At 39.6% G+C, this 14,190-nt stretch overlaps 1 protein-coding gene across 1 annotated transcript; it reads left to right on the plus strand.

The window, feature by feature from the left end:
• Positions 1-606: 606 nt before the first annotated feature.
• s1pr3a (sphingosine-1-phosphate receptor 3a) lies at positions 607-9,473 on the plus strand. The gene is made up of 2 exons (XM_032573253.1): positions 607-859; positions 2,970-9,473. The coding sequence occupies exon 2, from the start codon at positions 3,081-3,083 to the stop codon at positions 4,269-4,271; it is 1,191 nt and encodes a 396-aa protein (XP_032429144.1). The 5' UTR covers positions 607-859; positions 2,970-3,080; the 3' UTR covers positions 4,272-9,473.
• The last annotated feature ends 4,717 nt before the right edge of the window (positions 9,474-14,190 follow it).

Here is a 14,190-nt window from a genome sequence, read left to right on the forward strand (position 1 = left end):
CCTCCAGGTCATTCCACCCTGGGCAGAGAGCCATATTGCCTACATCAAAAACTGCTGCAAAATTTAATGAATAATTTATGAATCCACTGACACGAAGGTAAAAAAAAAAATGAAGTTGCAATAGAGAAGCACAACAAACAGATGAAATTATTGGCTATATAAAATCCTTCAGACAGAAATTACCAGAGCGCAAAATCCCCGTGGGGCAGTGAACTAACATGTGTTGGGACAAGTCTGGTGGCAATTACATGATATAATAAGTAATCTGCTCTCTGGTTGAGCTAAGCAAATGAAAACTTATTCAAGCAACTTTTATTTTGAGACTCAACAGAATCAGTCCAATTCACCATGACTTTGAAAATCCAAATATGTAACCACAGTTTTGGCACATCTCTTTCAAAACAGTTCATTTTGACACGCAGAGTGTTTGTACCTCCTGACTCACAATAGAAAGGAATAAACGTTTCAGGGAAGATCCCGCCTCAGCTGGAGCTGCGAAGAAAAGGAGGAGGAGGAGGAGGAGGAGGAGGAGGAGGAGGAGGAGGAGGAGGAGGAGGAGGAGGAGGAGGAGGAGGAGGAAGAGGAGGAGGAGGAGGAGGAGGGTGAGCCGAGTTATCCGGACTGAGAAGTCACTGTGCGCAAAGGGAAACAGAAAAGTTCCACAAGAGGACTCACTCTGGATCTTTTCAGGATAATAATGAACTATACGACGCTTATGTATGCACAAGTTCAAAATAAGGACTTTTGACTTCACTTTGGACCGGAGCCACGTTTTAAAATTTACTGCAGTTCGCACAGACATTCTACAAATCTCGCTGCTCTACTGCGATGTTTAAAAGAAACCAAGTCATTTAGAAAGGTAAGGTTGTTCCTGAAAACTAAAGCCTGATAGTGGAATAAATAAATGTTTATATGCTGTGATGTGTGACTATTATCTGAGCGCACGTCTGAAAAACGTAGGAAAGGTTCTTAAAGATGTTGTGTTTTTCTCCCCAAGACAACAACCTGTTTTGAACCGTTTTTTTCCCCACGCTAATTTAGCTTCAATAATAATTTATTAATTTAATGTAACATAACGTAGAACAAAAAATAACAAAGTGAGGATAGTTGATGCTGCTTGTATCTCCTTTTTCAGCTTTTTAGGTCCGACTGTTTAGATTTTAATGTTGTCTCTCACATCTAAGTTGTATTGGTTAAAATATTACATTTCTGCAGCAGTAATGTACATTTTTGTTAAATTAACCCCTTCACACTCCACGTCCAATTGAATGGATATGTTATTTTTCTGGGCTTAAACCAAGAAAAAACATATAATTTGAATGATACTTCTTACTGACTGGATTCTTAAACAAAAACAAAAGTTCAGGCTCTTAACTTGATATTGCTGAGCTTCAGACATAAGAGGAGCATTTTAGGAAACTAGAGAAGAGAGGAGTAAGTATCTGTTTTCCATCAAAAATATTAATTCATGTTCATAATAATTTAGAAAAAGTGCTCTCAGTATAATTTGAAGTATTTCTAGTAGAAATGTTTTACAAAGTACCTTCAAATACTATCGATAAATTGTTGAATTTAACGATATCAGGAGTTTGACCATGTTAACAAATGCTTAATTATTGTCCTTAATTATTCAGTGTTACTGTGCAACAAAAAAAAGTGTCTATAAGCATCCATCCATCCATCCATCCATTTTCTTACGCCCTTTTCCCTCGTGGGGTCGGGAGGTGCTGGTGCCTATCTCCTGCCAACGTTCTGGGTGAGAAGCGGGGTCACCCTGGACAGGTCGCCAGTCTGTCGCAGGCCAACACAGAGACAGACAGGACAAACAACCATGCACACACACTCATACCTAGGGAGAATTTAGAGAGACCAATTTACCTAACATTCATGTTTTTGGGATGTGGGAGGAAGCCGGAAAACCCGGAGAGAACCCATGCATGCACAGGCAGAACATGCAAACTCCATGCAGAAAGACCCCGGGCCGGGAATCAAACCCAGGACCTTCTTGCTGCAAGGTAACAGTGCTACCAAACTGTGCCACTGTGCAGCCCATCTATAAGCATTTTATGGCCAATTTGGGATTTAAGAATTACTTTTTTGCTATTTTATTTTTTTCAGTGATGAAGTATAAACTCTCAAACTGCCTTGACCCAATTATGGAGAGATAATGAATCTAGGAAATAACCCATTGCCCAGTTTTTTGAAAGAGTCTCATCAAGAGGTGTTCAATCTGCACGGTGAATGAATGGGTGATGTTGTCCTGCTAGATCAAATAGTCAGTCTGTACCACACAGAATCTGGGGGAAAAATTCAGTGCCCACCAGATGCAGGAAGCCACACTGCACAGGAAAAACACACTTCTACTGTAACAAATGTAAAATCCACCTGTGCCTTGTGCCACTCTGAAACTGCTTCAAGGTTTCTCTTCAAAAGTTAGAGATTACATGAAAATACCCAGACAGCTTATGCTTTGATAACTGTGTAATCCATTGTTACCTGTTCAGCAATACTGTACATAAAAGCATGCCAGCGCACTTGAAAGTTCAATAATACATTAATAAAGGCAAAACTAGATTTTGTATTCTATATGCTCCATTCTGACATTTTCACAAACAAATATGCAGACATTCACTTTCAAAGGTTGAGCTCGCACCTAATTAGTTATGACATGAAATCTATGTGAAAAGTATAAATTTTGTTACTTACATTTTAATGACATCATTTAGTCACAATGTCCATTACAATGGACAAATCAGAAAAACATATAAAAACCTGAGATAGGTTTCTCTGTTATTTATATGATTAAGAGGAGTAAAAATGTTTTGGCTCACTAGAAAAACATCAGGTCTGAAGAGGTTTATTGACAAATTTTCTTTACTTAAATTGATATGTTTTAATAAACAAGATATTGTAAAAAAAAAATAAAATAAAATACTTTGTTTTATGACTAATGTTGGCCTCTTTGGCAGGTCTTTGTGTGATGGCTGATGTGACACTTCCAGGGTGAGCAGCTCCTGTTTTCAGTGCTGTGACGCCCTCTGCTGTGTGGCTGAGGGAGATTCAGGACTGGGAAAGCAAGGATGGAGAATGTTATTAAGGAGGGGATGAACACTGTCATCATCAACCACTACAACCACTCGGGGAAGTTGGACCGACCTCGTAACGGGGGCGTCTGCAAGACGGTGTTGCTGCTAATCATCTGCATGCTCATCATTCTGGAGAACATAATGGTTCTGCTCGCTATCTGGAGGAACAAGCGCTTCCACAGCCGAATGTACCTGCTCATTGGAAACCTGGCGTTGTCTGACCTTCTGGCTGGTGTGGCCTATGTGGTAAATATCTTCACCTCGGGGAGTAAGACCTTCTACCTGACGCCAGAGCAATGGCTGGCTAGAGAAGGAAGCATGTTTGTGGCCCTCAGCGCCTCCACCTGCAGTCTCCTGGCCATTGGCATTGAGAGGCACATGACAATGGTGCGTCTGCGGCCCAATGAAACAACCGGACGAGGAAGACTCCTGGTAATGCTGGCAGCATGCTGGGTTGTGTCTGTGCTGCTCGGGGCCCTGCCCAGTCTGGGCTGGAACTGCCTGAACAATCTGGATTCCTGCTCCACAGTTCTGCCATTGTACGCTGAAAGTTACATTGCCTTCTGCATTAGTGTTTTCAGCGCGCTGCTGGTTGCTATTATCATTCTCTACATAAGGATTTACCGTCTGGTGACCTCCAGCGGCCGCAGGGTGAGCAGCCGGCCCTCAGACTGCTCTCTGGTCCTGCTGCGGACGGTTGTGATTGTTCTTGGGGTGTTTGTCGTTTGCTGGACCCCCTTATTCGTTCTGCTCCTGCTCGATGTCGGTTGCAGCCCGCAAAGGTGCGAGGTCCTCTACCAGGTGGACTGGTTCATCACCCTGGCCGTGCTCAACTCTGCCCTCAACCCTCTGATATACACTCTGTCCAGCAGGGAGATGAGAGGAGCTTTCTATAATTTACTCTGCTGCTCTCAAACCAGCATGGAGCCATGTGGGTCTCCTGCACTGGGTAACCCTCCTCTGGGCACCATTATCCCCACAGTGGAAAACAGCAGGACCAGTTTGGGTGGAGGTGGAGGCAGTGGGACTTGCAAGTCCGCTCTAAAGATTCCTGGACCAACAAACTCCGACAATAAACATGCGGATCCTTCTCCCACTACAGTGCTTCACCCGCCTGGACCGGCGGACCTGCTCTCAGCTGTGCTTGTGAAGGCGGGGGCACTGCAGTCCCTCAGCAAGTTCTGAGTGGTGTCATCTAAACAAAATAGTCTAGTATCAGACATTACTTCACTACCAGCCACTTTTTGTTTGTTTACTATTGCTCATGTAGCTTATGAAACTTAGTTCGAACGGAGAAAATCACGACAGTTACTTCTGCTCAGACTACAATAAAAAGCCCTATAGGTCACTACTAACACAGATGGTAATAAATATCAAAAACCAAAACAGTGAACAAAATATAAGTTTGATTTTCACAGTTATTAAAGTTAAGTAACATTTCTAACCATCAGACTCAACAGGAAAGTGTCATGCATGCCATGATTCAACCTCTTCACCATGCTTATTGAACAGGCACAGTTCACAGCAGAGTTTACTCACCTTTCACAATATTTATTCATCATCATAAGCCAGCAGCATTCAAATGGTGGTACTTTTTACATGTTGGATAAACTGATGGCGCTACAACAAGCCTGACTTAGCCTCTTATCCCGGATTTTGTAATCCTACTTTTGTGAAGCAGCCCTCTGGAGGTCACTTTTCTGGAAGTTTCATTAAACGAACTGGTTATTTTCCCAGCTAAGTGATACTTTAAGGTTACATTATGGAGATCACCAGCAAGTTTTGAAATTTGTTGATTACTTCTTTTAGGTATTTTTACCTAACTTACACTTTTTCTACTTTACTAGTTATCTAGCTATTAGGTACTTTCCAGGAAAGGTTTCTGGCATGCTCTGGAAAGTAATATCTACGTTCCTGGTAAGTACTTTAGAGGTTTTGGGGAAAGTGTCCAGTATGTTCCTTTAAAATTCCCTTGAATTACCTGGCAAGGTTCTGGAAAGTTTCAGAAAGTAAATGGTAAGTTCATTGAATGTAAGAGCTGTATTATGTAGTTCTACCAACCATTATGGTACTTGGAGCTTATTTTACTTTTTACCTTTATTATAGTAATTTGTTGTGCACTATGGGCGAGAAAAGTATTGCCAGACCAGCAGCTTCATGAGGCTGTGACGAGTTTTCCATACATAAAATATGTGGATAAAAATGTTTTAGATTCCTGATTTATTTTCAGGGGGAACTTGAGGATCTTTAATGCTTACCTTGTCACCAGATGTGTGTACTCCTCCTGCAGTCTGCAAGCAAGATTTGCATAACCACATCTAAAGATACTTGCTTCTCACCAACACACGCAGAAACCACTTATATATATATATATATATATCACTTAACCACTTGTGAATAAGAATGTTGGATGTGAATTATTTAATGATAGTAGACTATTGTGGTTGATGTACAGTAGTGTCCGATAAGGCAATAGAAAAAATAAAATTCTATTCTCTTTTATCAGGTTGATCTTTTGTACATTTTGCACTCATAATCTGTTTGTGCTCTTCTTAGCAAGTTGCCCACACCTTTTTGTTGCCATGTTTCTGGATATTTTACAATTTGACCTCTTTTCTCATCGGAGTTTGGTAGAAATTATTTTTAACTGCATGGTTTCCTAACATTGATTCAAACTTAAAGTGTTCATTTATGAAGCTGAAGGTGGCAGTAACAGCACAAACACCAGCTTCTTCGGCCAACTCTTTCCTCTTCCTTCGTTTGGTCCTCCTCATCTTCATTACCTCTTGTGATTTCTAAAATTTCAAAGCGCTCCGGTTCAATTTGAAAAGGCTCAAAGACAAAAGTAAAATGTTTAAATCCTGAAAAGCCTACAGTATTATTGCTGTATGCTTTTACATCTAAAATAATTATTTCTCAAATAAAGTTTATTGTTATAACTAATCGTGGATTTAATCAAGCGGAGGTCTGGGCTTTGAGAATCTCAGTTTAGTCTTATCCTGTTTTCCATTCTCAGACGAGTTGTGTGCAAGTTTCTGATTATTACTTTGTTGAAACAACCTGTTGTGTTTTCGCTCTGTTGAGTTAAGGTTGAATTTGGAGGTAAGCGCCCTTTATTTTTTCACCCACTTTGTGCGATCTATCAGTACCACTGGCAGCACCATGATGTTACCACCAACATGCCGCAGTTACAAAGTCTAACCCTGACAGTTTTGGCTGAAACTTTGACATCAAAGTTCTCCAGTTAGATGTCAACTGGACAAAGTGTGTCCAGTTAGCACACTTTGTCCAGTGTGCTAACTGGACAAAACAAATAAACTATTGCACTGGTTTTGAAAGCAAGCAAACATTAATTTCTGGAATGGTTTCAATCTTAAAACTATTGAGAATTTGCAAACTGTGTTTAAAAGTTAGGGCCCTCTATGGAAATCTTTCCGTTTAAATGAACTGTAACAAAAAGCTTTTCGACATTCTGCAACTTATCAAAAGGCATTTTAACCACAGTTTGGTGGCGGTATATGTTTATATTTAAATTCTAGCCTTTTTTTTTTTTAATTTTTACCCTTCAGAAGTTAGAGAAAACCCAATGTCTAAAGTTATGCACCAGTTCTTTTTTTAAAAATTGAAGTCGTTAGTTGTTTAGTCCTTTCACCCAGGAAATAAAAGTGTTTTAAATTCAAAGTCCAAAATGAATTTGCAAGTAAACTTCTCACTGGAGCTGCAGATGTTAGCTCATACTAATCCACCTTATGAAAACTTAGACAAAACATCAGTCATGTATATTATTATAGAAATTATTCAGCTTTATTAATTGCTTCCCAGAAGGAGGAGAAAAAAGAAAACTCATTAGATCTAACCTTCTGCACTCCTTTATGAAACATCCTAATGTAAAACTGATTGATGCTCTCATATTGCCTTTCATTGCCGGACCGGGGTCAGACAGGAATGAATAATGCAGAGAAATTCCTGATATTATTACTGGCAGTTTCCAGACGGCCAGGCCACTTATTAATTAGTCATGAAAGCAATATTTCATGAAACCACCTCGAAGGAAATATGTCCTGTCATCGATTAAATTCATTTGAGCTCATTCACAGGTTAAATGATTCAGTGATGTGAAAGAATTTTTTAAAAGGGCATCACATCAAAAAAACCATTGAAAGATTCAGTTTTCTTCTTTCACTAAAATTCAGCAAAAAAATAACAAAAAACAAAACATCCAGCTTCACCGAAGATTGGATTAAACTGAACTGTTCGGAGAGCTGATTAGGAAAGAGTCTGCTGCACACAGGGCGATGTGCTGCGAAGATCAGACAGAGCTGACAGACTGGCATTTCACACTCACCTCCACTAAAGGATGTGTCTCGGCTCTGCACCTCCAGTACTGATGAAAAACGACAGCGAGGATGCAACACCAGCAGAGCATTTCCAGCTTAAAGGTCACTGACTTCTTCCTGTCAGAAATATTTGAACACTCTTTCCCGAATCAACCAGGGAGGACGGCGGCCCCATCATGTCACGCAGAGCATTTGAAAATGCCAAAATGCTGAACAGCGTCGATTCGTGGCCATTAAATCCATCATTTCCAGTTTTCTTCTTTATTAGTTTTTTTCTTGACACTGAACTCTTTATTAATAACTGTGATTTTTTTTTTAACAATATAAGACAAATGTATAAATTTCAGGATTAGGTGTTGTTGTTAGTGAATTTTTTTTTAAAGCAAATCCATCACAAAAAACACAAAACATGGATTTTAAGTTTTATCTTTTCTTGAAAAAAAATATCTTTACATAGATGGCATCAGGAAACATCCACTCCTGCATCCATGAATCATCCATGATCAGGTTCTGGGGGTAACTGGAGAATCCCAAACATCCCTCTCCTCTCAAAACACTCTCCAGATCATTCTTAGGTAATCTCTCAGAGGTAAATAAATTCTTGAACAACCAATAAAAATTAGGAAGATGTTAATTCAGCAAAGAGCAAAACCACGACAGACAATTTTGACAATTATGCTTGCTATGAACTTACACCTCATAGTAGTTAGCAGGAAAACACGGAGAGAATCCATGCATGACCAGAGAGATCATGCAAATTTTGCTATTTGAAAGCAGTACACTAGTACAGTGAAAGTGGAAGAGCATTATTTATGGTTCTTTTGGTCATTGGTGCACTTTAAATCGCCATTGGTTAGTTTGTTGTGTTAAATTTTTAGCTCCCATGTTTCTGCTATAATGTGTTAATGATAATGTTCTCTGGTGCTTCTATTTTCATTTTCCTGATTTATCTCCTATTTCCAGTGATGTCATGAGGGTGCCTCCTACTTGCTTTACTTTTGTAGTTTTATTTTTTGTCTTGGTATTCAAAATTGAATCAAATTCTAAATGTCCGCTGAGTTAAGGTCTGGGACCTGAGGAGTCACAGCTTGTGACTTATCAGCATAAAAGAGATCATCTCTGTCATCCATGTTTTATCTTTGTATCACACAGGAAAATGCCATCTGGAAAATGTCTTACATATCTTTCCAATAAAACAAGCATATGATTCCTCTTATTATAGTGAATGACCTAAAGACAAAAACTGAAAATACATAGTACACATATTTTTTTTATAGAACAATTCTTTGACATTGATGTTTATTCTGTTATAGTTTAAAATTCAAATTTATCCAAGACCTGTGGTGAACTTTGTGCTGAATGTTTGTAAAGATAAAGGCATGAATTCAAAGTCAAACATGAAAGGAATTGTTCATTAAACCTAAATGTTATAGTTTGATTTTTGTATCCTATAATAATTTTTGTTTTCTAAATCAGACAGTTTGTTTCATTTCATAAGTAGAAAAATGTTGGTTCTCTGTATCTTATCAACCCTGCCAGTCTATTCTCATAATTATTGCTTTCCGGTGAAAGGTTTGTAAACTACTGTAAATTTTAATCCCTTATTTCATTTATGCTGTCTTGGATCAGTCCTCTTTACAGAAGCTCTCTAAATCCTTCAGGTTGCTTATCTGGTACTTGGCAATTCAGAGCTTCAGCTCCATCCACAGACCTATAAATGTGTCTTCACGATTACGATTCCTCGTGGAATAGCCTGTTTACCTGGACTAATCCCTGAACTTTCTCATGATCATCTTCACACTATGAGGGATTTTCTTTCATGGAGCTCCAGACCAAAGGGGTAATGTAGGTCAATTTATGCATTTGTAATTTTTGAATCATCACACTAACATTTGTCACAGAGTGTCTTGTTTGTGATCTTGGGGTTTTTTTCCCCATATTTCCTCTCTGTGAACTTTTTGTTCTTTTCCATAATGACTGAGAAGTCATAGTGGGACATTTCTGTCTGTGGACAGATGTGTTTTATAAATGCAATAAATTAAGGTCCAGAGTCTCTGTTACTGATTTATTAATTGTAATTTTAGCACAGCATAAGCAATGTTCATTTTTGCTGAGTAAAACCAGGAAAAAAAATTATTGGCCTTTTCTATTGATCAAAATTGGATAAAAACTCATTCAGAATGACAAGAATCCTAATGAAATTAATTAATATTTTTGGCTACAAATAAAAACAAAAAAAATCAGAAGGAGATGAACTCTAATCACATCTAATTGCAGTTGTGTGAGACCGTTACATGGGCGAGGGTAACATGTAAAGCAATACAAATAGAGTCTGAATGAATAACATTATCACCTTACTTATGCATCAGTACTATATCAATTTGTGTCAATGCTCAATCGTTAACAAGCCAAGTTGGCTGCATATCTATTATTAAATGGGAGAAGCTATGTAGGTTTTGAAGCAAAGTGAGAGAAGTCATAAGTGAAAAGTAGGATTTTTTTTTTTTTGTCAAAGCTAATGTTTTGTATTAGTGCATTATTTATGTAACCTGAAGTTCAGATTGAAACAGACACTTTGCTCATTAAAACTGAGTTAAATTTCAACAAGCGCAAACAACAAACAGTTGTCAAATAGTTGTGCTTACAAAAAGAAAATAGTTTTAGGTGGGGAGCCCGATTGCAAGAACATCAAGATAAACTATCTAGTGTATATATGAACATTAATTTTTATTTGATGTAGTATTTCACGCTTTGACACAAATTCAATTTGTTCAATCACCTATAGTGAGCAATAAATGGCCCATGCAATAACTGGGTCAAAAACCTTCATAAATCATGTTAGCTAAATAGCCGTCACTAGTCCTCTTTGAGGATTTAGACATGGTGGATTTGTGTCTTTCTTTGTGCACAATGTGCATTTGCATATGACTAATGCGAACACAACAGAGGACAAGAGACTCACACGCCCGCCTGCCATCATGATCCTGGTTTTAAACTGCTGTGGGCAGGGTAACGTGTGGGTGCGCTCGTGTGTGTGCTTTTTTTGTGTGTCAAGTTTTTTTTTTTTTTTTTTTTTTTGCACAGCCACGTTTCAGCCATGTGTGTTTGAGCAACGGAACAAAGAATCCATCTGGTCAGAGCCACTGAATGCGCCTGTGTGAGACACTCTCGCTCTCAGGTCCCTTTTTGATGCAGCCGGGAGGTGGAGTGAGAGCAGGCCGAGAGCGGAGAGGGGTCTTATTTGATATGTCCGCTCACGCTGTCATGCTGGGAGCCATTGAGTTGAAGACACCCCTCCCCCCCACCCCGTCTTTGCAGCCCAGCAGTATCACTCTCACCCGAGGAGATGGGCTCATTCATTTTTCCTGCCTTCACCTGCACTACATTTCGCTTCAATGTAGTGTAATTACATGTGGAACAAAGAAAGCAAAGAGACAGGCAGACTTTGGTGATAAGCTCTCAGATCAGAGGGCTTTATCCAGGGAACAGCTGGGAAGAAGCTGGAGGAGCCGAAGCAAAGGTCACTTTGTGGGAGGATATCTGAGGGAGGAAGCTGAGATTTGGATTGGTGAACTGTCCTCCTTGCATTCCCCCTTAAATCCCCAATTCCATTAAATTTCCTGTCCTGGGATGATCAATTTCTAGAAACTGAGACGTGTTTGAATCTTGTCGGATCTAGCGCTATGACAGGACTTAGTTTATGTTATGAAACTGAACAAACGGTAGCAGGAAATTCACATTCAAAATAGTGGAAACAACAGGTATTTTAAGGAGATGTAAAATATTTTCATTTTAAAACATGAAATCACTTAGAGACAAGCATGTCTTATGACAAAGAGAGTTTGCTCAATCAAATAATCAGCTTTAACAAGGGCTCCGCAAGTCATGGAAGATTGACAAGAAGGCAGCTGTCGCCATGATATTTGCAATTTGCCAGGGAACATAAAAGGAACAGATCTGGTTGGAATTAAAAACTTTAAATTTTCATTTTGATGCAATATACATCAACCCTGAACAGAATTATCACCACAGTCAAACATGGTAGTGGCAGCATTATTCTGTGGAAACACTGACTTCAGCAGAGACAGAGGAGCTGGTCAAAGCTGATTTAGAGATGAATGTAGCATTCCAAGAGGCAAACCTTTTAGAGGTAGCGGTAGAATCTGTGGTAAGATCAAATTGCAGATGCTCTCCATGTAATTTGACTTAGCTTGATCTGTTTTGCAGATTGGTCTCCAGACTGGTAAAAGTAAAGCGCAAATAACTGGCAACTGTAGTTTAAGAGAGACAATACTACACAGGATTGGCTCAGGGAGAATGAGATTCAGATATTTTTTTGTAAATATTTTCAAAAGCCATGCATTCTCTTGTTTTAACTTCAAAGCTTTGTAAATAGGCAACTATTAGTCATGTAGTCCACAAATCTGGTCTGTTTGGAAGTGTTGAGAAGAGAATCAGAGTTAAAAGAAAATCGTAGAAAATCCAATTTGCACTTTGCTATAAGCCATGTGATGCACTCAGCACCTGTGAAATAAGACGTTCTGCTTAAGTTAATACTGAATTTCTGGCAGACATGCAAAATGAATTCAAATATAAGCGATGGAAAAACAGCACTGTAACTTTCAATGCCATCAGCACTGCAAAAACACTGTGGTGGGATTATTATGCTGAGTGGACGCTTTTCATTAGCAGCGACAGGAAAGCTGTTGAGAAGATTAATGGAGCTAAATACAAACACCACACTTTTCCAATGTTTAATCGCAAATAATTAGGAAAACGTGTCCGTTTCCGACTACTGGCACAATTATGTTGATCTTGAGTCAAAAATATTACACTTTGTTAATGTATTTTCAGTGTTTTGTTGAGTCTCAATCATATTATCCTTCATCGCATAAATAATGAATTCTGACTGTCAGCTAAGCTAATAGATAGATGGCAGAAGTGCATAGGCGATCTTTTACAAACTCTTCCCCCACTCTGATCCCCCGAAAAACAGCAGCTGCTTTTCTCTCCAACCCCTCTCTGATTGCAGCTCTCTGGCAGGTGCCTGACGGCATGCGCACACCTGCTCACTCTGACCTCCAATCTATCTCCTCCACGCCTGCCTGCCACAACTGTAGGGATTATCATGTCTGGGTACGGCGGGGGGATGAAAGAGGGGGGAAGGACGGCAGCCTCCAATCTGACACGTATGTTTGGGCCCTCACTTGTGGCGTTGAAAGTGTGTGCACAGCTGGCTAATTCCCTGCATCTGAGCCTGCAAACAGCCTGGAGGCCTACATGCACAGTGTGAAGAAAAGGAGCAGCTGGAGGTGGTGGGGACAACCGTGAATAAAGTTACATTGATTTTTGAGGACTTCTTTTTATTTTCTGGCAACTTTCAACTGGTTTAATTCGGGGTTTCCAAATCATGAAGTTTGGCTCAAAACAGTTGAAAGAAAAAAAAAATCTCACCTGGTTTTCATAGACACATTTTCTTTTAACACCCACCACTTCTGTTGGCTGGTGTCCAATAGGCAGCAATGCTTTTACAGTATACTCATAAATACTCAATATTCACCATTTTGATCTCTTACATATAAAACAAAGTAATTTTTTCTAGGAAAAAATAGCATTCTATTGTACACAGTTGTTGCAACCAGAAGTGGAGAGATAGTTCTGTGCCTTTAATTTATATAGAGGTATTAGCAAAAGTATTTTGGTAAAATAAAGTACAAGGAATCAGGATTTACAGATCAGAAAGTCATGTTCTCTTAGGCTATAAACAATAAATCTCTTACCTTAGGTGTGACAAACACACAAAAATAAGGGAATCAGGAACGGGCAAGCACTTTTTCAAATTATGTAGCTACAGATATAAATGTCTTTATTTTAGTTTTTGCTGCACATTTGAGTCATGAATCTTTCCTGGTTTCATAAAACGCTGTATTGCTCTGTGGCAATCACAGGTGTTCATTCCTCCAATCTTATCTGGTGGATTAACAGCTGCCGCCTGCGCCCGCCAAATCTGTCATCCCAACACTCATTCCGACTCTGATGTGACAGACAATGAAACACACATGGGAGGGGACAAACTTCCCAATATAAACCCAGAGACTCTTTGGATAAGTTTAAAACGGTCAATGCAATTTGTTGAAACACGGAAATAAACAGAAAAAAAACCCCACAGTAAATGTTGTAATATGATGTAAATTAGCTGAAAGAAAAACTCAAGCGCAGTCAGAAGCTAAGAGCTAGGCAAAAGCCAGAAGAATACAAGCATATACTTGTTTGATTTTTACATGCTGCCTTGCTGCTGTCGTTATTATTCATATTCATCCCCAGGGAGGCTTGTATGAAAAATGGGACTGTATCAGCCCCCACCCTGTATGTCACCGTCTCACTCTTCCTCTCTCACACACACGCCGACACACACACTAGTTTGGAGTCTTGTTGAGGAAGTAAAGCCCGGGTGCTCCTCCCTTCTCTCCCTCATCTAGCTGGCTGCCACCCCCCTTTTTGTTCCCTTCTTCAGTTTTTCTCCCCAACAAAGAGTGATCCAGCTCCTCTCCTTTCCGTCACGCGGGTAATCAGCCTCTGCTATTTCATTTGGCTCAGTAATGAAAGCAATCCCAGTGCTTTTCACAGCAGCGCAGCCCAAATAATGAGTGCTGGCTTACACTGCCTCCTCCTCCTCCTTCTCAGCCACACCTCACCCCCCAGTCCTCACCCTCTTCCTCCCAACCCTGCTGTTAATGGATGAAGAGAAGCAAATGTGTGACTCTGTG

Source organism: Xiphophorus hellerii, chromosome 9, assembly GCF_003331165.1.
Source record: "Xiphophorus hellerii strain 12219 chromosome 9, Xiphophorus_hellerii-4.1, whole genome shotgun sequence".
NCBI classification, from domain to species: Eukaryota; Metazoa; Chordata; class Actinopteri; order Cyprinodontiformes; family Poeciliidae; genus Xiphophorus; species Xiphophorus hellerii.